General features: G+C 36.0%; 1 protein-coding gene across 1 annotated transcript; it reads left to right on the top strand.

Moving 5' to 3' along the window:
* Nucleotides 1-3,967: 3,967 nt before the first annotated feature.
* On the top strand, nt 3,968-5,712 carry LOC135224229 (cuticle protein 7-like). Its single transcript, XM_064263084.1, has 3 exons — nt 3,968-4,014; nt 4,859-4,969; nt 5,317-5,712. The coding sequence occupies exons 1-3, from the start codon at nt 4,003-4,005 to the stop codon at nt 5,659-5,661; spliced, it is 468 nt and encodes a 155-aa protein (XP_064119154.1). The 5' UTR covers nt 3,968-4,002; the 3' UTR covers nt 5,662-5,712.
* The last annotated feature ends 16,163 nt before the right edge of the window (nt 5,713-21,875 follow it).

Here is a 21,875-nt window from a genome sequence, read left to right as displayed (position 1 = left end):
TATATTTACATTTTTTGTCAAACTTACATCCGTTTCCTTCTTTTAGGTTTTGCATATTTTTGGATGTAGATCTCTGCAATCATCCTCATAGCCATCTAGGTATGCACATTTACCATATATTTCATAGTTGTGACATACCTTAGGATGTTTGTAGTAACATTTTTCTCCAAATCTGCAATTCCCTCGTTTCAAAAGGTTGCAGACTTTGTCTTTTTTGTCTATTTTTTCCTCTTTCCCGTCATTGTGTAGATCTGGGTAGAGCCTCTTCGGGATTTTCTTTTGTGTCATATCGTAATTTATTTCTTCGTAGGTATGCTGCTTTATAGCCTCATATGTAGTATCAATGAGTATCTCTGCATCCATACTTTTATCTTGTTCTTTGTTTTCCTTATCCTTTTCTGTATTTCAGCGTTTTGTTTACTTCTCTTCCGTTTTCCTCTTCTTCTTCGTCCTTCTTCTTCTCTTCTTCTTATTCTTCTTCTTCTTCTTCGTCTCCTCTTTCCCTTCTTCTTCATCCTCAACTATTTGTACATTCAATCTTGATTTAATAACATTGTCTATCCATGGTAGACATGTTGAGCAAAAAATTCTTGTGTCTTTTCTCATATCTTGCATTACCTCAGCACACTGTGGATGGGTCGGAATGTTGCATGCAGCACATTTTCTGATTAGGTTTTGTGGGGGATTAACTATGCTATACCACACCTTACACAGTTTACATGCTTTTGGCATTCTTTTTCCTAATGCATCAATTAGGATATTCACAAGGTTCAACCTTATTCATTTTCTTTGTCGGAATATGTTGGTTTATGTATATTTTCTTTATGAGTCTCTTGACCACTTGGATTTTATTTGGAACTTCTTCAATTATTTTCAAGATGTTTTCAGTTGATTTGTTCCAGTTTGAAGGATTATATCCTTCTAATATATCTATGAATGCTTTTGTATCTTTTTGGTTAGGACTCTGATCTTATAGATGAGAAATGCCAGTTCCCTTCCTGCTACCTCATCGTATTGCGATTTTGCCAAGCAAGCTAAATCTCGCCATTTTTCCCGCAGTTGGAACTTACTGCCATCTGTTCTGATTTTCAGTATTTCACTTGATAAAAGACGCTTTATCCTACTATTTTCACACTAATCTTATCACCGATAGTTCACGAACACTTCTAGATAATTCTCAAATTCTAGACGTATGTTAAACTTGTGATATCTGTTGATTAATCTGACTTCGCGCAGGAACGTCTCACCAAGGCCTAGGAGTGACATTAACTGGCGCTACAAATCTTTAGCTGATCTCTATTTACAATCATAGATCACTCAATACAAGGTCAGAAAATATCATGCGAAAACTACAGAGCTAAAATTAGACTTCTATACTCTATATATCCTAAGATAAACTGCAAACCTTTCTCTTTCATTTCGGATTGGAACCTGGAAAATGATTTCATTATCTTGGCATATATGCCTTCCGTAACACTACGTTAAGAACATTCGTCAAGGAAATTTACTCTTTTAAACTGAGTTATTTAATTACTTGTTTTCCTAATTAATTTTTAATGATAATTTTACTACTACTGTCAATTTCTGTTAAGCAAAAAGGGACATCCACATTTCTAACTACATTATAAACACGTACAGCGTTTCGGAAAATATACTATAGTAAACTTTACAGTATGTGTATTACATTCAACATAAAATGTTTTATATGTAATCTTCATGCATAGCATACAGGACTTCTGTTGCTAAAACACTATGGAAAATTCAAAGATTCTACCCAATAGCTCCTCAGCCTCTTCTATACCACAAATAATAGCAGAATAAATAAGCGATAACTCTATACCACAAATAATAGCAGTAGAAATAAACGATAACTTCTATACCACATATGGCAGTAGAAATAAACGATAACTTCTATACCACATATAGCAGTAGAAATAAAAGAAAACTTCTATACCACATATAGCAGTAGAAATAAGCGATAATGCTAATTCACGGGAGATTCGTCAATCTTTAAAGTACACCTAATGTATACAGGTCTTCTGAAGTTGGTAGGTGACAAATAGCTACGTCGTTTTGAGCAACATAGGCTAAAATGATCTTTCTCTGGAACTTCTAAGATTTCATCTTTGCTTAAAAACTCTTATCAACTGTCATAGATGTGCTTCTCTAAATAGGTAATTATCTTCTGGAGACAGGTCAGATCAAATTATATATTATACAATAGAGGTTATAATCCCTTCACCCATTAGTGTTCTCAGGTAATTCTTTCTGCAAATGGAAATTACGTCCATCTTTGGTATAAGAAGTACCTATACTCGTTTTTTTTTCCATCTGTCCACCTACCTGTGGTGTTTGCGTATGGTAACACTGCATCCCGGGCTTTAGATAGTTACATTCAGCTTACATTCAACAATAATAACAATAACCTGTTTCGAATATTAATAGTGTAATTCACATACAGTAAATTATAGTGAGTATAGTGAGTCCACTCCTCATTAAACTATACACGAACAACTTTGAGTTTTAAACATATCACAGGTGTCAGTTCCTTTTTCGTTTTTTTATAATCTTGTAGGCTTATGTTATTTGTACTTGATGTATTTTTCTTTGTAGGGCATGTACTTCCAAGAACAAAATAGATTACTGTCTACTTTATATTTTTGGTATTATTTCTGTGGACAAATTTCTACTAACTGTATATTTTGTCAATAACATTACTATCTAACTATAAAAAAATAAGAGTATTTAGTAATAAGTTTTTATTTCAGGGGAATGCTCTCTTATGTTTAAACAATTTTTTAACGTCAACTGCAAAATTTTCATTAACCGGGGCACTTTTTTCTAAAAATTCTAAGGTTCATGATATTTTCTTTAAAAAATGCCTGATATTGCACCTGATCAGTTTTCAATGATTATGTATTTCTTTTTAAATTACGATCAATGTCCCAGGAAATGGTCGTTGTTACGCCAATTAAAATCTCAATCTATCAAGCAATCACTCTCGATTTCGGTCTTAGTATCCTCTTTTTAGCCATTTAGTCCACCATTTTTGTTCACCAAATTACAAAACATTCCTCCAGACTGGTAATTCAGTTTTCTATTTAGTAACATCTAAAACCTTAATCTCCAGGATAAAGATAAGTCTTTTAACATAACGCAATCCGTAGACGAAATTTCCAGCCACTCAGATATAAATAAGAGATTCTATTCCGATTTCTGCGTTGTGGAAAGTGACAGAATTTCAGGTCACGTGACATTCAAGTGACGCTGTCAAGAAATGCTTCATTCTTGCTATGCATGGATGTCATTGCTTTAGTGTCTTACATAATTTTCTCTGACATGAATATATATGTGATTTAACTGCCTTTTATATACAAAGGACGTGAAACAATAAAACAAAACTATATCCATTACTATGTTTAGAGAGAGAGAGAGAGAGAGAGAGAGAGAGAGAGAGTAAATGCTACATAGAGATGAACAAGCAATCAGATGGGCAAAGAGAATAACATACTAAACTTCGGAAAACACAGAACCAATGAAAAAAATATAATTATCAAATAAAATAAACAGGCCATTTCTCCCTCTACTCATTTTTGTATCACAAAAATAACTTCACCTTAACACACAAGGAAAAGATCATAGACCGCAGTGAAAATAGAGAGAGAGAGAGACAGACAGACAGAGAGAGAGAGAGAGAGTAACATCTTGGGAAAATCATCAAGCAAAATCTGGGTCAGCAGACGAGCCTTTAGCTATGAAAGAAATAATAAAGTTTTATTTTGTTACTATTTTCAGCTTAGAATTAAAGAGCACTTCATCTCTCTCTCTCTCTCTCTCTCTCTCTCTCTCTCTCTCTCTCTCTCTCTCTCTCTCTCTCTCTCTCTAAATACAGATAGGCTTGGTGTTTAATACCTCCCGCATAAAGACCGAGTATATATTCTTCGGATTCGACGAGTCTAATCAGATATCCTTTGTCTGCCGAAACAGATACTAGAAGACGCCATGTGCTCTAAGGTGAGACAAGCAAATAAGACTTCTTCAGGAAATACGACGTTTTTTTTCGTATTTCTAAGGAGGAATAATCAAAGTTAATTGAGCTTAACCTGACACGGACGTAATACGAGGTCTTAGCTCTGTCTGAGACGTTTCTGCATTACATTTCGGTGGTTGGTTGAGATACATCTCATTACTACAAAATATCTTATTTACTATCGTTATATTTTTATGTCGTCCATTTAGCGATTTCAGATTTTTGTTTATTCTTACTTTTGACGTTAACCGTTACCTTTATACTGAATTCCACAACTCAATTAGATTGTCGAAATGAAAAAAGGTTTTGATTATAACATCACACATCTGATAACTTTAGTAAATATATTTCAGTTGTAGGATCAGGTCAGGTCAACAAAGCCTATTACTTTTGATTTCAATAAATGTCGTTTTACTACAGTAAATTCATTTCAGTTTATGGCAGAAAATGTCTTATATGACAAAAACCAAATCTACATTTGAATCAGGCAGATTATACAATTTTACTCTGAAAGAAGTAATAATATGAAATATTTAAAATTGAAAAAGAAACCCACAAAATCACTGGGTAAATACTTAGAAGTAAACACGTTACATAGTGATTTTATGGGTTTCTTTTTCAATCTTCAGAAGAAAACTGAAAGAAGTTTTTGAATATGAAATATATAAAGAGAATAAAAGAAATTAGACCACTTTAACGCAATTGGGAAATATATTTGTAATCAGAAAAACAGCTATTCTTAGTCAACAGAGAGAGAGAGAGAGAGAGGAAATCTGAATCCTTTGCACCGAATCTCTAATGAATTCCTAACATCCTTTGCTCCCCCAGGTCCTACTAGTATCCTTCTGCCTCATGGCTTTGGCCATGGGACGCCCTGATGGTTCCCTTGCTCCAGCAGGATATGGCTACGAAGCCCCTAGACATCAGCCGAGCTACGAGGTATAGTTTTTTTTTTTTTTTTTTTTTTTTTTTGTTTTTTTTTTTTTTTTTTTTTAGTGTCTAGACTCCATACCTACAGTTAATCTGAACATTTTTGTCTAGAAGGAAAAATACAAATAGCTGTATTTTAAATAACGATCCATTTCTTCTTTAACAGACTAAGACCCTAATGTAAGAATGCATTTAATTTAGTGTGCTCATGGAGATGACAATTTTAAATTTATTTTTGTTTGACATAATCAACTGTACATATGCTGATACACAATGTAGTCAAAATAATACTCTTATTTGGCACAAGTGTATATCAAGGAGTATTCGTTATAAAATGAAATAATTATTTCCAACAGGAGGGAAGGCCATTCGACTACTCCTACGTCGTCAAGGACGCCTACCAAAACCTCGACTTCGGCCACAAGTCCACCTCCGACGGGAAGGTGGTGACCGGCGACTACCACGTCCTCCTCCCCGACGGTCGCAATCAGACCGTCGTTTACACCGCCGACGGCTACAACGGCTACCAGGCGCAGGTCGCTTACCACGGAGTAGCCAATTACCCTGAAGCCAAACCCTATGCCCCTGCCCCATCCTACGGCGCCCCTAGACCCACTTACAAAGCACCTACCCCAGTCTATGGAACCCCAGCAGCAACTTACGAGGTACCCCAAGCTTTCTACAGCGCTCCCGAATACTGAAGTATATCGAATATCTAATTAGTTCCTGTATTTATTCATCGATTATGTAAATAAAACTAGCAACTATTCTATTGCCTTTGTTTTTCATTTAGTTTAGTGTTTATGAAATCATATAGAAGAGCATGTCTTTCTTCGCTGATTTGGGCAACAATTACAATATCGTTCGTAACCAGCTTGATTACTATGAACCCATCTCTCATATTACATCCTGTGACTACAAATTATGACTTACAATTATATTTTTCATTGTGCAAAAGCTCTTGAGTTTTCAATAAGTTAAATCAGCGAGTCTTCTTTTCCATCTGAAGATCTCTTTGTAATAAAGGAGGAGGCCTTGGATTGACATTAACTGGCGCTTAAAATCTTTAGCTGATCTCTATTTCCAATCATAGATCACTCAATACAAGGTCAGAAAATATCATGCGAAACTGCAGAGATAATATTAGACTCATGCTCTATATAGTTAAACTGCAAACCTTTCTCTTTCATTTCAGCTTGGAATCAAGAAAATTATTTCATTATCTTGGCATATTTGCCTTCCGTAACACTAAGTTACGAACATTCGTCAAGGAAATTTATTCCTTTAAACTGAGTTATTTAATTACATGTTTTCTCAGTGTTACGGCCTCTGAGAGAGAGGGCCGCTTCAGGTTCGATATGAAATAAAAAAAAAAAAAATTCAACACCAACAGTTGAAACTGGGGATACGAATATAGAAAGAAACCCTAACACAACAAAGTTTTATTTACAAGCTTACTAACAAAAGATAAATGCAGAATGGTATCTCCTATTTACATAAAAAGGCAAAATCTTACAGTGCGTGAACTGGGGGAACAGTGAGGTAATTCAAATACTTGCTGGCCAGTTTTGCGACTCGAAACGATGGCTTCACAAACGGAGAACTGCGATTGCCGACGTCTTCTTGACTCCGTATTGCAGAAAATAATGTCTATTCTTGATACTTGATGGGGCAGGAACTCCCCAAAACCTCTAGCAGAACATCTCTTCTCTGAAGTCTCGCTCAAAGTCGTCGTCCAACTCTTGAAGACGACTTGACCAAGAATTCAACCAACTCTCGAGCAACTTTTCCTCTGACCCTTCGTCTTGGTTCCTTCCTCTCTTATCTCTCTCTGACAATCTCTGCTGCTGATCTCTCACTGATAATCTGATCTGTGGCTCTTACTGAGGATCTCTCTGTGTGACTAACTGATGATCTCTCATCTCTGTGATTAACTGATGCTCTCTCCTTTCTCCTACTTCGTCCGTTGTATTTATACGGCATTCTGGGGGTGGGGCCTACGGCGAGTGTCACAGACTCCCGAGATTACGGGAATGATTTAGAAGAATCTCGACGGAATATTGCATCATATTTCGCTGCGTTTCTCACGACACTTCGGCGCCTGTTGCGTTCCACACCACTCTGCCGATTCTAGAACCATCATGAGAACAGGTGCCTCCAACACACGCGCGAAAACCTCCGTGCGGCAAACTTCTCGAAGATGCGTTTTCCTTTCCTTTATCTTCCTTTGCAAATATACCGAGATGATGAATTCATTTTCCTGATTCCAAGCAGAAGGAAAAGATGAAGGCTTGCAATTTAACTGAGACTATGAGGAGAATGGGTCTTATTTTAGCTCTGTAGTTTCGTATGATATTATCTGACCTTTTCCTAAGTAACCTATGAATATAAATAGAAACCTAATGTAGATTTTTGACTCCCAGGTATCTGTCATTCCAAGGCCTCTATCTTTACAAAGCGACCCAATATCTGTAAACACAGTCTCTTCTGATATGTGACTTACTTCAGTGATGCAACAAAATGAAAGAAAAAATGACAGTGGAAAAGTTATTTGCTTTATTTACACAACAGATAAATAAATACATAAATAAATAGATATTCGACAGCTATCAGCGATCGGAGGCGCCCTAGAAAGAGCCTCGGGTTCTCAGTCAGTGGGAGCTGGAGTTCCATAGACTGGGGCAGGTCTTTTGTAAGTTGGTTTATGGGCGCCGTAGGATGGGGCAGGGGCATAGGGCTTGGCTTTGGGGTACCTGGCTTCTCCGTAGTAAGCAACCTGAGCCCGGTAGCCGTTGTGATCGGCGGTGTAAACGACGGTCTGATTGCGACCGTCGGGGAGGAAGACGTGGTAGTCGCCGGTCACCACCTTCCCGTCGGAGGTGGACTTGTGACCGAAGTCGAGGTTTTGGTAGGCGTCCTTGACGACGTAGGAGTAGTCGAATGGCCTCCCCTCCTGTTGGAAAGGATTATATAATTATAATGATTCATCCCTGGTATTTACTTATTACAAATTAAATTTGATATATTGACTTCACTCTGTAACTGTATTAATGTATGGACAAAGCTTATCAGTAAAAATAAAACTTCATTATCAGCTTTAGCGGTCATACTAAATTCGATGTGTTCTCAAAACAAGAATCAATATCTGTTAAAGATGGAATAAATTTCTAATTAAAACTCCTGCCTTCATGATGTGAACCCACGAAAAATAAGTCAGTTTTTTACCTTGTAGCTCTGCTGATGCTTAGGGGCTTTGTATCCGTAGCCCTCGGGGGCATGGGAACCTCCAGGGGTCCCATGGCCAAGGCCACGAGGCAGAAGGATACAAGTAGGAACTATGGAAACAGAGGATGTCAGTCATTTGTTGATATTTATATAGGTTGAATGCAATAATAATGGTGGTAGGTTCAAGTGGTTTAGGTCTCTCTCTCTCTCTCTCTCTCTATCTCTCTCTCTCTCTCTCTCTCTCTCTCTCTCTCTCTCTCTCCTTATTACTACCAGTATTAAATGAAGGAGGAAAACACGCAAACCATCATAGTGATGAATGCGCAGGGTTTAGTTACGAGTAACTCAAAAAGAAAAAATAGAGTACTTAGAAGAAACTAACCCAAAATGAAAAGAAAATAGATATAATGAATATAAGTGAAACCTGGTATTCCCAAGAGACTGGGAATGATGATCAAATAAAAGGGTTCCAAACTTATAGATCAGATAGAAAAAAGAAAAAATAGGAATCAAGGGGGAACCGCAATATATGGGAAAGACAAAAAACAAGGAAAAATATATGAGAAATATAGTAACTCAGAATGTGAACTAATAGCGGTAGAATTTGAATCTGAAAAATTGATGAACATAGTAATATATAGACCTCCTAATACTAAAGAGTTTGACTTAATAATTGAAAAAATTGATGATATATGTAGAAATCACAAGGACTGGACTATTCTCCTATCTGGTGACTTCAACTTTCCTTTCGTAGATGGAAAGAACGAATAGGAGATTGTGGTTGTACTTATACATATAAAAAAGAGAGTAATAGTAGTGCAGAAGATAAAAGGCAATTTGAAAAGCTATTAGATATGCTACTAGAATACAAACATTCAACAAATAAATCACCTGCCAACAAGAAAGGAAAATAAAATACTTTAGACCTAGTATTTGTGAACGAGATGAATTATGTTAAAGAAATAATAGTTTATAATGCGAGTATTTCAGACCATAATGTCATAGAATTAACAGTTCATTCCAAAGCAAGTGAAAATAGAGTAAAGCAAGAAATGAAAAAGTGGGAAGGATATGGAAAATACAACTTCTACAGTTAAAAATATAAAATGGTCAGAAATTAATGAAGAATTAAACAAAGATTGGGATAACATTTTCGTAAGTGATGACATAAGGGTAAATACGGAGATATTATATAAAATATTGGAGAAAATAGTGGAAAAATATATACCGAAGAAGAAAAGTAAACATCATTCATGCATACCAAGAGACAGAAGGATCTTGTTCCAGAAAATCAGAAAGTGGAAAAAAAGGTCTTGCAAAAGAAAAAAAAATGCATGGAAAGTTATAGAACTAAAAAGTAAGATAGAAAATGCAGAACAAAAGATTATACAATCAAAAGAAAATTAAAAACGGGACTTGGAAGAAAAAACCCTATTAAATATCAAGCAAAACCCCAAACTATTATACTCATAGCGAAGAAGATGAATAAAAGAAGAATAGAAATAGGCCCTCTGAGAATTGAAGGGAGATTAACGAATGAAAAAAAAAGGAAATTTGCAACATACTGGCAGAACGATATAAGAGAGAATTCACCCCTAGAATAGATAATGAAGATAATGATATAGAAGTAAGGGATGAAAATAGTGAATATTTAGCTGACATAGATATTAATGAAGCTGATATTGTGCAGGCTATTAATGAAATTAAAAATGGAGCTGCTGCAGGGCCTGATGGAATTCCTGCTATTTTGTTAAAGAAAGTAGTTCATTCTATCGCAAAGCCACTTGCAATATTATTAAGACAAAGTGTAGATACAGGCAAGATTTATGATGAGCACAAATTAGCATATATTACCCCTACTTTCAAAAGTGGATCAAGACTAGAGGCAAGTAATTATAGGCCTGTGAGTCTAACATCACATATTATGAAAGTGTATGAAAGGGTAATGAAGAAAAATATTATGAAACATTTAATAAAAAATAATCTGTTTAATACAGGACACATGGTTTCGTACCCGGAAAAAGTACACAAACCCAACTGTTAGTCCACCGTGAGAACATTCAAAAATATGAAAAGCGGAAATGAAACAGATGTGGTTTATTTAGACTTTGCAAAAGCTTTTGATAAAGTAGACCATAATATATTAGCGAAGAAAATTAGAAAACACAATATCGTGGATAAAGTAGGAAGATGGTTAAAAGAATTTTTACACAACAGAAAACAGATAGTTATTGCAAACGACGAGAAATCGGATGAAGCCAAGGTAATATCCGGTGTGCCGCAAGGTACGGTGTTAGCTGCAATACTGTTTGTTATTATGATTGAAGACATAGACAATAATGTTAAGGATTCGGTAGTGAGTAGTTTCGGCAGATGACACAAGAATAAGTAGAGAAATTACTTGTGATGAAGATAGGAACGCTCTACAAAGAGACCTTAACAAAGTATATGATTGGGCAGAGGTAAATAGGATGGTATTTAACTCTGATAAATTTGAATCAATAAATTATGGAGACAGAGAAAGAAAGCTATATGCATATAAGGGACCTAATAATGAGAACATCACAAATAAGGAAGCAGTTAAAGACCTTGTGTGATGATGAATAGGAACATGTTATGCAATGAACAAATAGCAACTCTGTTGGCAAAATGTAAAGCAAAAATGGGAATGTTGTTACGGCACTTCAAAACAAGAAAAGCTGAACACATGATTATGCTTTATAAAACATATGTTCGTAGTCCACTTGAATATTGCAATATGATATGGTACCCACACTATCAAAAGGATATTGCACAAATAGAGAGTGTACAAAGGTCCTTACAGCTAGAATAGAAGAAGTTAAGGACCTAGACTACTGGGAAAGACTACAATTCTTAAAATTATATAGTCTAGAAAGGAGAAGAGAACGCTACATGATAATTCAGGCCTGGAAACAGATAGAAGGAATAGCAGAAAATATCATGGAACTAAAAATATCAGAAAGAGCAAGCAGAGGTAGATTAATAGTGCCCAAAACTATACCAGGAAAAATAAGGAAAGCACACAGGACATTAATCCACTACGCACCAGCATCGATAATGCAGCGTCTATTCAATGCGTTGCCAGCTCATCTGAGGAATATATCAGGAGTGAGCGTAGATGTGTTTAAGAATAAGCTCGACAAATATCTAAACTGCATCCCAGACCATCCAAGATTGGAAGATGCAAAATATACCGGAAGATGTACTAGCAACTCTCTGGTAACATTAGAGGTGCCTCACACTGAGGGGACTGGGGCAACCCGAACAAGATGTAAGGTCTGTAAGGTCTGTAAGGTCTGTTAATAGAGAATTGCTATAGGTTTATGTGATCAGAGCATGTGATGTCCAACACGCTTCACTCTGATACAGTCTGTCTTTTTTTAAGCTTTTGTCTTCATGTTCCTAATATTCTAACATCTTCAAAATTGTCTTAGTAATGTATAAAAGGAGATTGTTTTTGTAATTGAAATATAATTAGCCTAGTAATCAAACATCAAAGGCAATAATCACGACAAAAAATTTTATATGGAATAATATAACTGAATTTTCTAAATCTGTTGAAGGTAATAAACGTCGCAATCATAAGAAACCTTGATTTCAGTAAATGCACAAACTCAAATGCATGCATGGCAGTGGTTAAAATTGCGAATAAAACTGATCTTCATAATTGGTGAAATTTAACTAAAAAACCTCAGAGTTTTCATTTATTAAATGATTTAAATATTTATTAACGTGTTTAGATAGCAAAGTTAGCGTGTCAGGTTTATGGGGTTAATCTTAGTTAGCACTTAATTATCCACTAAAAGGCGATATGGACTCGTTAAGGATTTCTAGAGAGCTGTCTCACCTTAGAGCACATGGCGTTTTCTTGTATCTGTTTCGGCAGACAAAGGATATCTGATTAGACTCATCGAATACGAAGAATATATACTCTTTGTCTTTATGCCGGAGGTATTAAACGCCACGCCTACTGTACTTAGAGAGAGAGAGAGAGAGAGAGAGAGAGAGAATATGAAGTGCTCCTTAATTCCAATTTGAAAGTAGTAACAAAATAAAGCGGTTTCAGTGTCTCGCTCTCCTCCCCGCTTCCATGTCTCATCCTCCTCTCTCTCTCTCTCTCTCTCTCTCTCTCTCTCTCTCTCTCTCTCTCATTTTCACTGCGGCCTATGAGCTTTTCCTCGTGTTAAGGTGAAGTTATTTTTGTGATACAAATATGATTTGAGGAGAAATTACTTGTTTATTTTATTCGAACGTTATATTTTTCTTTCATTTCTCTGGTTTTCCGAAGTAAAGTATGTTATTCTCTTTGCCCATCTCATTGCTTGTTCATCTCCATGTAGTATTCACTCTCTCTCTCTCTCGCTCTCTCTCTCTCAAATTTGTATATAAAAGGCAGTTGAATCTTATATATTTATGTCAGAGAAAATGATGTAAGACACTAAAGCAATGACATCCATGTATAGCAAGAATGAAGCATTTCTTGACAGACGTCACTTGAATGTCACGTGATCTGAAAATTCTGTCATTTTCCACAACTCAGAAATCGTAATAGAATCTCTCATTTATATCTGAGTGGCTGGAAATTTCGTCTGTGGAGTGCGTTGTGTTGAAAGACTTATCTTTATCCTGGAGGTTAAGTTTTTAGATGTTACTAAATAGAAAACTGAATTACTAGTTTGGAGGAATGTTTTGTTATTTGGTGAACAAAAATGGTGGACTAAATGGCTAAAAAAGGGATAATAACACCGAAAACGGGAGCAATTGCTTGATAGATTGAGATTTAATTGGCGTAACAACCACCATGTCCTGTGACATTGATAGTATTTTATCTTATTACATAATCATTGAAAACTTAATCGGTGCAATATCAGGTATTTTTTGTAAGAAAATTTCATGAACTTTAGAATTTTTAGACATTAGTGCCTCGCTTCATGAGAAGTTTGCAGTTGGTCATAAAGATTCTTTGACCATAAGAGAGGATTCTCCTAGGAATAAAAAGTCATTACTAGATACTCTTATTTTTTATAGTTAGTTATTTTATTGACAAATTAGACAATTATTAGTACAAAATTTGTCCACGAAGAGACATAATACCAAAAAAAAAAAAAAAAAAAAAAAAAAAGAAAATTCAACAAAGTAGAAACAGTAAGCGCTTTTGTTCTTGCAAGTACATGGCCTACAAAGAAAATACAACATCAAGTACAAATAACACAAGCCTACAAGATTAAAAAAAAAAAAAACGAAAAAGGAACTGACACCTGCGATATTTGTAATGACTTTTTATTCCTAGGGGAAACCTCTCTTATGTTCAAAGAATCTTTATGGCCAACTGCAAACTTCTCATTAAGTGGGGCACTAATGTCTAAAAATTCTAAAGTTCATGAAGTTTTCTTACAAAAAATACCTGATATTGCACCGATTAAGTTTTCAATGATTATGTAATTTAAAAAAATTACTATCATGTCACAGGACCATGGTGGTTGTTACGCCAATGACTAGTATTTAGTACTAGCTCTAGTAATGACTAGTATTTTAGCGAAGTACATGTATAACAGTTGATAGAGTTGTTGAGCAAAGATGAAATCTCGGAAGTTCCAGAGGAAGATAATTTTATCCAATGTTGCTGAAAACGACGGAGCTATTTGTCACCTACCAACCTCAGAAGACCGGTATACATTAGGTGTACTTTAAAAAATGATGAATCTCCCAGTAGTTATCGTTTATTTATACTGCTGTATGTGGTATAGAAGGTATCGTTTATTCTACTGCTATGTGTGGTATATAAGTTATCGTTTATTTCTACTGCTATATGTGGCACAGAAGGTATCCTTTATTTCTACTGCTATATGTGGTATAGAAAAGGCTGAGGAGCTATTGGGTAGAACTGAATTTTAGTGTTTTAGCTACAGATGTCCTGTATGCATGAAGACCGACATCTAAAACATTTATTGCTGACGAAGTGAATTGATATTATGGAAATCACAGTAAAAAAACAAAAAAAAATATTTTCGGACTTTTATTTTGAATTCAATAGACATATTTACAGCTTATTATAGAAATTTTTCAGAAATGCTGTATGTGTTTATATTATACCTACAAAATGTGGATGTCCCTTTTTGTATAACAGAAAACTGATAGTAGCAGAAAATAATTCCTTAAAGATTCATTAGGAAAACAACTAATTAAATAACTCAGTTTGAAGGAGCAGATTTCCTTGACGAATGTTCGTAACGTTGTGTTACGGAAAGCAAATATGCCAAGATAATGAATCATTTTTCCTGGATCCAAGCTGAAATGAACGAGAAAGGATTGTAGTTTAGCCGAGGCTACAAATGGAGGTATAAAGTCTAATTTTTAGCTGTTGTAGTTTCGCCAGTATATTTTCTGACCTTGAATTGAGTGATCTATGATTGAAAATAGAGATCAGCTAAAGATTTGTAGCGCTAGGTCATATCATTCCAAAACTTCCTCCTTTATCACAAAGAGATATTCACATAGAATAGAAAACTTGCTGATATAAATTCTATAAAACTCAGGAGGTTTTTCAGAATGAAAAAATAATTGTAAGTCGGAATTTGTAATCACAGAATGTAATATGAGAAATGGGTTCAAAATAATCAAGCTGATTACGAACGAAATTGTAATTGTTGCTCAAAAGTGCCTTGGTGGCTTGGTCGGTATGGTGTTGGCGGTGGCCGCGAGTTCGATTCTCGGGCATTCCATTGAGGAGTGAAAGATGTGTATTTGTGGTGAAAGAGATTCACTCTCGACTTGGTTCGGAAGTCACGTAAAGCCGTTGGTCCCGTCGCTGAAAAACCACTGGTTCCATGTACGTAAACACCATACAAACAAAGAAATAATTGTTGCCCAAAATCATCAAAGAAAGACATTCTCTTCAATGTGATTTCATAACACTAAAACTAAATGAAAAACAAAGGCAATAGAATAGTTGCTAGCTTTATTTACATAATAGATGAATAAATACAGGAATTAATTTGATATGTATTTCAGTACTCGGGAGAGCCGTAGAGAGCTTGGGGTTCCTCGTAAGTTGTAGCTGGGGTTCCATAGACTGGGGCAGCTGCTTTGTAAGTGGGTCTAGTGGCGCCGTAGATGGGGCAGGGGCATAAGGTTTGGCTTCGGGGTACTTGGCTACTCCATGGTAAGCGACTTGCGCCTGGTAGCCGTTGTAGCCGTCGGCGGTGTAAACGACGGTCTGATTGCGACCGTCGGGGAGGACGTGGTAGTCGCCGGTCACCACATTCCCGTCGGAGGTGGACTTGTGGCCGAAGTCGAGGTTTTTGGTATGGCGTCCTTGACGACGTAGGAGTAGTCGAATGGCCTTCCCTCCTGTTGGAAATGATTATTTCATTTATGATAATTACTCCTTGATATGCACTTGTGCCAAATAAGAGTTTGTTATCGTGACTGCATGTGTGTATCTGTATATGTATAGGCGAAGTATATCAGACAAAAATAAATTTTGAATTATTATCTCCAGCACACTAAATTAAATGCGTTCTTACATTAGGGTCTTTGTCTGTTAAAGAAGAAACAGATCGTTACTTACAACCAGTAAAAGACGATTAATTCTTTTCTTCTTTTTAGACAAAAAAATTCAGATTTCATGCAGGTCTAGAGTCCAGACACTTAGAAAAAAAAAAAAATCACCTCGTAGCTCGGCTGATGTCTAGGGGCATCGTAGCCGTATCCTGCAGGAGCATGGGAACCATCAGGCGCCCCATGGCCAAAGCCACGAGGCAGAAAGATACGAGTAGGAGCTGCTGGAAGGAACTGAGTATGTTAGGTATTCATTAGAGATTCGGTGCAAAGGATTCAGATTTCCTCTCTCTCTCTCTCTCTCTCTCTCTCTCTCTCTCTCATATATATATATATATATATATATATATATATATATATATATATATAATATATATATATATTTATATATTTATATATATATATATATATATATATATATATATATATATATATATATATATATATATATATATATATATACACACGAATGGAAGTAGTTTTATCCATTCACGCCATTCTTATATTAAAGACAATGGAGTTTTAAATAGTATGTTAGAGAAAACGGCGTAAGAAACTAAAAGAATGAGATCCAATTAAATCAAGATTGGCGCCGACCTTGATAGACATGACTTCATTATTACGCTGCCTGAAAATGCTGTCACTTTCATGAACTCAAAAACCACATTAGAATCTTCCATTTTAAAATTGAACATTTGTTCTGTAGAGGACTTGATATTAAAAGATTTATCTTGGCCAGATTGGTGGGCCCTTTTTTTTATTTGTTTTCGAGAATGGCGTATTAAATGACTGAATAGTGATTGTTTTGATAGATTCATGTTATTTGACGTAACAACCGATGTGTCCTGTGACGTTGATCCATATTTTATGAAGAATTATAATCATTACAAGTTGATATACTGTGCAATGTCAGTCACTTTAAGAGATAAGACCATGGCCCATAAAACTTCTAGACGATACTGCTCCAGTTAATAATATGATAGTAATTAGCCAAAAATGATTCCTCTAAAATGGAAAATCATTGATAATTGTCTCAAATAAATATCAAACAATATGCTAAAACCCCTGTGCCCAAATCTTCAAAAATCCCCGGTGTTAACGCTTAATCAGGAAATGGCCTCCCCAGGTATTCCGGATATCGAAGATTGACGTCATATCCATTACCGAAACAATTACTTGAGAAGGCAAACCTATAATAGTTTGGTGCATAATTTGGTTTGACCTTCCTCTAGAATATGAATACTTTATTGCGAAGTTCATGGATACCATTAGGTTGTGACAGTTGAGACGTGACCATGTTTTAACCAAGATGAAATCCCAAAAGTTCTACGGAAAACAACAGTTTTTTTTATCTTTTTTATTTTCATATTTTAAGTTTTCCAGCCAGTGTATCAATTTTTATATACTCTATAGAACATACAAATTTCAGCTGTCTGCGTTGTCATATTTTCCAACCAAACTTCCGTAAAAGGTGAACTACTTATAGGCTATGAATATCAAAATCTTTAAAGTCTATTTTATCAGAATGAAAGCAAAAATGGCTGTCGCCAGTTTGTCAAACTAGGGACGAATTGTTAGTCACCAACCCTAAGAAGAAAGGAATACTTCAAAAGAGGGCGAATCTCTTTATGAAAAAGCATGATCTGTGACATGATAGAGAACCCTGGATGACCATGTAATGGATTGGAATGCAACCAGTTTAAGACGATTGGTATAAGCGAGATTGGAACCACTACCTGGTCGTTAGTAAACTGCGGGGTGCTGCGGGTTTTCCTTGTCATGGACCTACACAGAATATTATCCTTAATTATATAGTTCGGCTGCGTATACTTCGCATATTCCTTTTCTTTAGGATTCCCGTTCAAAGCATCTATTATTTTCTTTAACTGCTGGTCTTTTCTTTGTCAGATCTGTACTAGTTCAGCGCTCCAAACCGGGTCTCCCTGTTCAGATACAGTTTTAACAATAGGCACGGATGTTGATATATCTACTAGTTCAGCTAATGGCTCCATACAAGATGGTTGCGTGATAATGCGTCAGCAATGATATTTGCCTTTCCCAGGTAGATATCCTATCCTTGCGCCAAAGTCCTTGAATGATCATATGCCACCGAGTTCTTTTGGGACTGTGACTAAAGCCTTTGAAGAAGTCAGTGAGGGGCTTATGGTCAGTAGAACCTTGACTGGATAGCCGTATATTATGAACTTAAAATGTACTACTATGAGATTCAGGGCACCTCTGTAACACGGTTTTTTCGCAATAACTTTTTATCTATGCATTTCATAAATATAACGCTTATTCAGAATACATATTATATCAACACATAAATTTTGAGTGTATTCTGCACTACGTAGGTTGAATAAATTTGGTACTATATAATGTAAAAGTGACCTTTTTGAAGACGGGGGCCAACTTACTCAGAGAAAAGGTTTCGAACGCACTTTCGTCGTTACGTAACTTATGACATCATTTCTTCCCTCTTTCTCGATGGATGATTGGCTATACGTAACGAAGGTCTAAACCTCTGGCAACAATGACATACAAATTTAAATACAAGCAAAGCAGTACACCTTTATGAACTCTGGAACCTCTCCACTGATAATTGTCATAATGAACAAACCAACAAAATATGTTAATAAATACAAAAACACTTCGATTATTAGTCTAACTCCCAAAATAAGGTTTTCCACAGGAAGTTTTCAAAGAAATTACAGTCTACTTTATAGGTCACAATCAGATTGACAAGATGTAGGGAATAGTTGGTAATTATCAAAAACATAGTAGACAAGCTTGATTTGATAACTGCTATCTCCAATCTCAAGCAATTTTTATTTATTGGCTATCTACCTATTTACTGAAAAAAAAAAAATAGCCGGGTACCGTATATTGGCTTTAAAAACCTTCACCAATAATTATCGTCAGAATGGTGACTTCATGATGGCTCCACCACTTTCGCCTCGTTATAATTCAGGATAACACTGAAGGCTACCATGGGCATTGTTGGATTAGAAAATTTAACTTCTGGCTATAAAAACTAATTTCTCGAGTAGTTGTAAGAAGTGCTAAATGATCCTAAAGGATCCCAGCAGTTGGCCTAAACGTTTAATTCATGTATAATTACTGCTATAACTGTTGCGGCACTACTGCTGACAGTAGTATTACTACGCTAGCACTGATACCCCACCCACATCTATGTATCGTTCGTCATTCATAAAGTCTTTGGGTTTTCAGAGCCGATAGAATTTCTGTCTGGTGGATGGGCGGGCCAACATTTAGACAAGAGGTGTTTGTTTACCTTGCTTACGTAATGAATGTTTTTCGACTCTTGGCTCGTAATCATTGGCCATGGCGTCGGCTAGATCATTTTACTCTATAAAAAACAAAATTAAAACCTATCGGGTTTAGGTTATTGATAATGCTGACAAAATTTGTGTGTGGTTGTAAAATATACATATGTCAACTTTCAGCTACATACAATGCTTTGACAAGGAGCAAAGTCCAAAAAACCGTGTTACAGAGACCCTGAATCTCATAGTAGTGAGTTAACAATAGCTAGCCCTTCCTTGTCTATTACTGCATATTACTTTCAGAAGGTCTCAGTTTACGTGAACAAAAAGCTATAGGGAAGAACTGTTTTGTCATATTGCTGAAGCAGTACCCCTCCTACCCCTTGGTCTGAGGCATAAGTTGCGATAAAGAATTCCTTACTGAAGTCAGGGAATTTTAAAATAGGTGAACTGCAATCCTCTTTCAAGGTATCGAACGCCTGTTGATGCTTTTCAGACCATATAAAATCTATGCCCGTCTTCGTAAGATCGGTTAGAGGAGCGGCTATAATTAAGTAATTACATATAAAACGCCGGTAATACCCACTACAGTCTAAAAATTGCTGTGTCCCCTGACGTTAGTAGGTATCGGAAAGTTACAGATAGCCGACACTTTATCGTGGAATACCTTCAAGACCTTGACTAGACACCGTAAAACCTAAATAGACTAGTTCTGTTTTAAAAAACTCACACTTAGTATCTTCACTCTTAAATTATGTTGCCTTAGTCTCTGTAGCACTAGCTCTAGTTTACGTAAATGTTCTCTAAGGTATTAGAAAAGATTACAAGGTCGTCCATATAGGCATGTAGGGGATCCCCCTAAACAAGTCTCTGAACACTATATTAATCATTCTGGTGAATGTAATTGAGGCGCAACGTAAGCCAAAAGGCATACCTAAACATTCATAATGTCCCCTGGCTGTGCTGAAGGCGGTGTATTAGATACTCTCTTTTTCTAAAGGTAAGTCCAAACTGGTGAAATTTTTGTTCTGTCCTAACAAGGATAAAATATCGTCAGTACATGGCACTGGGAATTGATTGGGAATCGTTTCCTCATTTAAGCGACGGATCTTTTTCGGTACGACAATTAAGGGGAAATTATAAGGGCTGTTCGTTCGATTTCCTAATGACTCCTTCTTCTAACATTTTACCTACTTCATCATTGATCTCATTCTGGAATTTCATAGGGAGTCGGTACGAAGGTACGTAAATGACTTTATGCTTGTCTTTTAGCCGTATTTGGTGTTCAATGACATATGTTTTTCCCAAAGATCCCTCGTAGTGGAGAAAACATCATGATATTTAGGTAAAAGATAAAAAAAATTCGCTGAATCTCCTCTTCTTGAATGTCTTTATTGATTTTACTTTTGATAGATTGTAGAGGGATTCATCCACAACTGATTGAGCGTGATTAATTTCAGCAACGTAAGAATGCGATACTTATAAGTTCTACATCCACGATGTGTTGATTTTTTTGGATCACTAGATTGGTATTCAAATGGTTACAGACTTCAATGTTAACTTGTTGCTGTGAATAACAGTGTATAGTGCTTGTGTTACAGACAATCCGCTGATTTTCAGTGTCAGAAAGGATTAACATTTCAGATCCTGGCAACTGGCAAAAGTCTTCTTTACACGCACTAATATATTCGAAGGTACGTTCTGCTCAAGAGTTTTTGCGTGCAATCTGCTATTACCGGTGTGTAGAATTCTGTTGGTCGCTTGAAACAATGTCATGATTCATGAGACAAGTGATTGGTTCCTCAATGTACGGTTACTGTTTGATTTGTTTGTCTCTTTTTTGTCCAAAACTGATTTTAAGGTGTTAGAAGATTTATAGAATTTTTTCCTTTGATATACATGCTGTGTTTGGCAGGGGCTAAGGTAATGTTTTGAATGCCCATAGAAGGGTATCCTATAATTACAGCTGGATACATATCAATGTTTTGTACAACTATAAAGGTATCGGTAAGCGTGCGCTTGCCCACCTTGTAACTGAATTTGAGTTACGCCTACACACTTAATTCATTATTTCCAATACCCGAAAGTCGTACTTTGGACTTCTCAATAGGGAAGTTTGAAAACAACATGTGATGAGTCCGCAAATCCATGATATTACGTGGACTACCGGAATCAAAAAACACAGTGAATGGTGGTGCTCTAAATTTACGGCATGCAATGTAGGACGTAATTCATCTTTACTGATAAATGGCATGTATACAGTGAAAGTCTACGGGAACCTGCACTGGTTTTTTGGATTCGGTCGTGTGGTTCATAGGAAAATTCTGGGTCTCACATAGATCTTGTAGGTGATTAAATTTGCTATTTGATTCAAAAGATGTTGATACGAATAACAACCCAACATCACTCTTTTCCCGCTGGAGTTAGTTACGTGGATATTTAGTTTGCTTTGCCCACTTGAAAAATTAGACTGACTGTGAGTTTGGGTTCGATGGCCCGGGAACAGAATTTCCTGAAGCACGATTTGTTTGTTTCTGATTTTGAACAGCGTTACTGTTTACCTGTTTATTTTTATAGTAATGAGGATTCTTCTTCTTATTATGATTGGCAACATTTTGTGTGTTTTAGCATAATGTTGCTGTTTGGTTATATATGAAAATATATTAATTCCGAGGTAGAGCAAATTAGATATTAAAGGACATTGTAGCTCGATGTATGTGAATCACGGTAATGTGAAATGACTTATATAAATGCTATGTGTTGTCCAAAGCACTACAACGCTACCAGAGTCAAGGTGGGTTGATGTTGTCTCCAAACCAACG

This window comes from Macrobrachium nipponense, chromosome 10 (assembly GCF_015104395.2).
Source record: "Macrobrachium nipponense isolate FS-2020 chromosome 10, ASM1510439v2, whole genome shotgun sequence".
NCBI classification, from domain to species: domain Eukaryota; kingdom Metazoa; phylum Arthropoda; class Malacostraca; order Decapoda; family Palaemonidae; genus Macrobrachium; species Macrobrachium nipponense.
The sequence above is the reverse complement of the archived record's forward strand: the minus strand, read 5'-3'. Positions and strand labels throughout refer to the sequence as shown.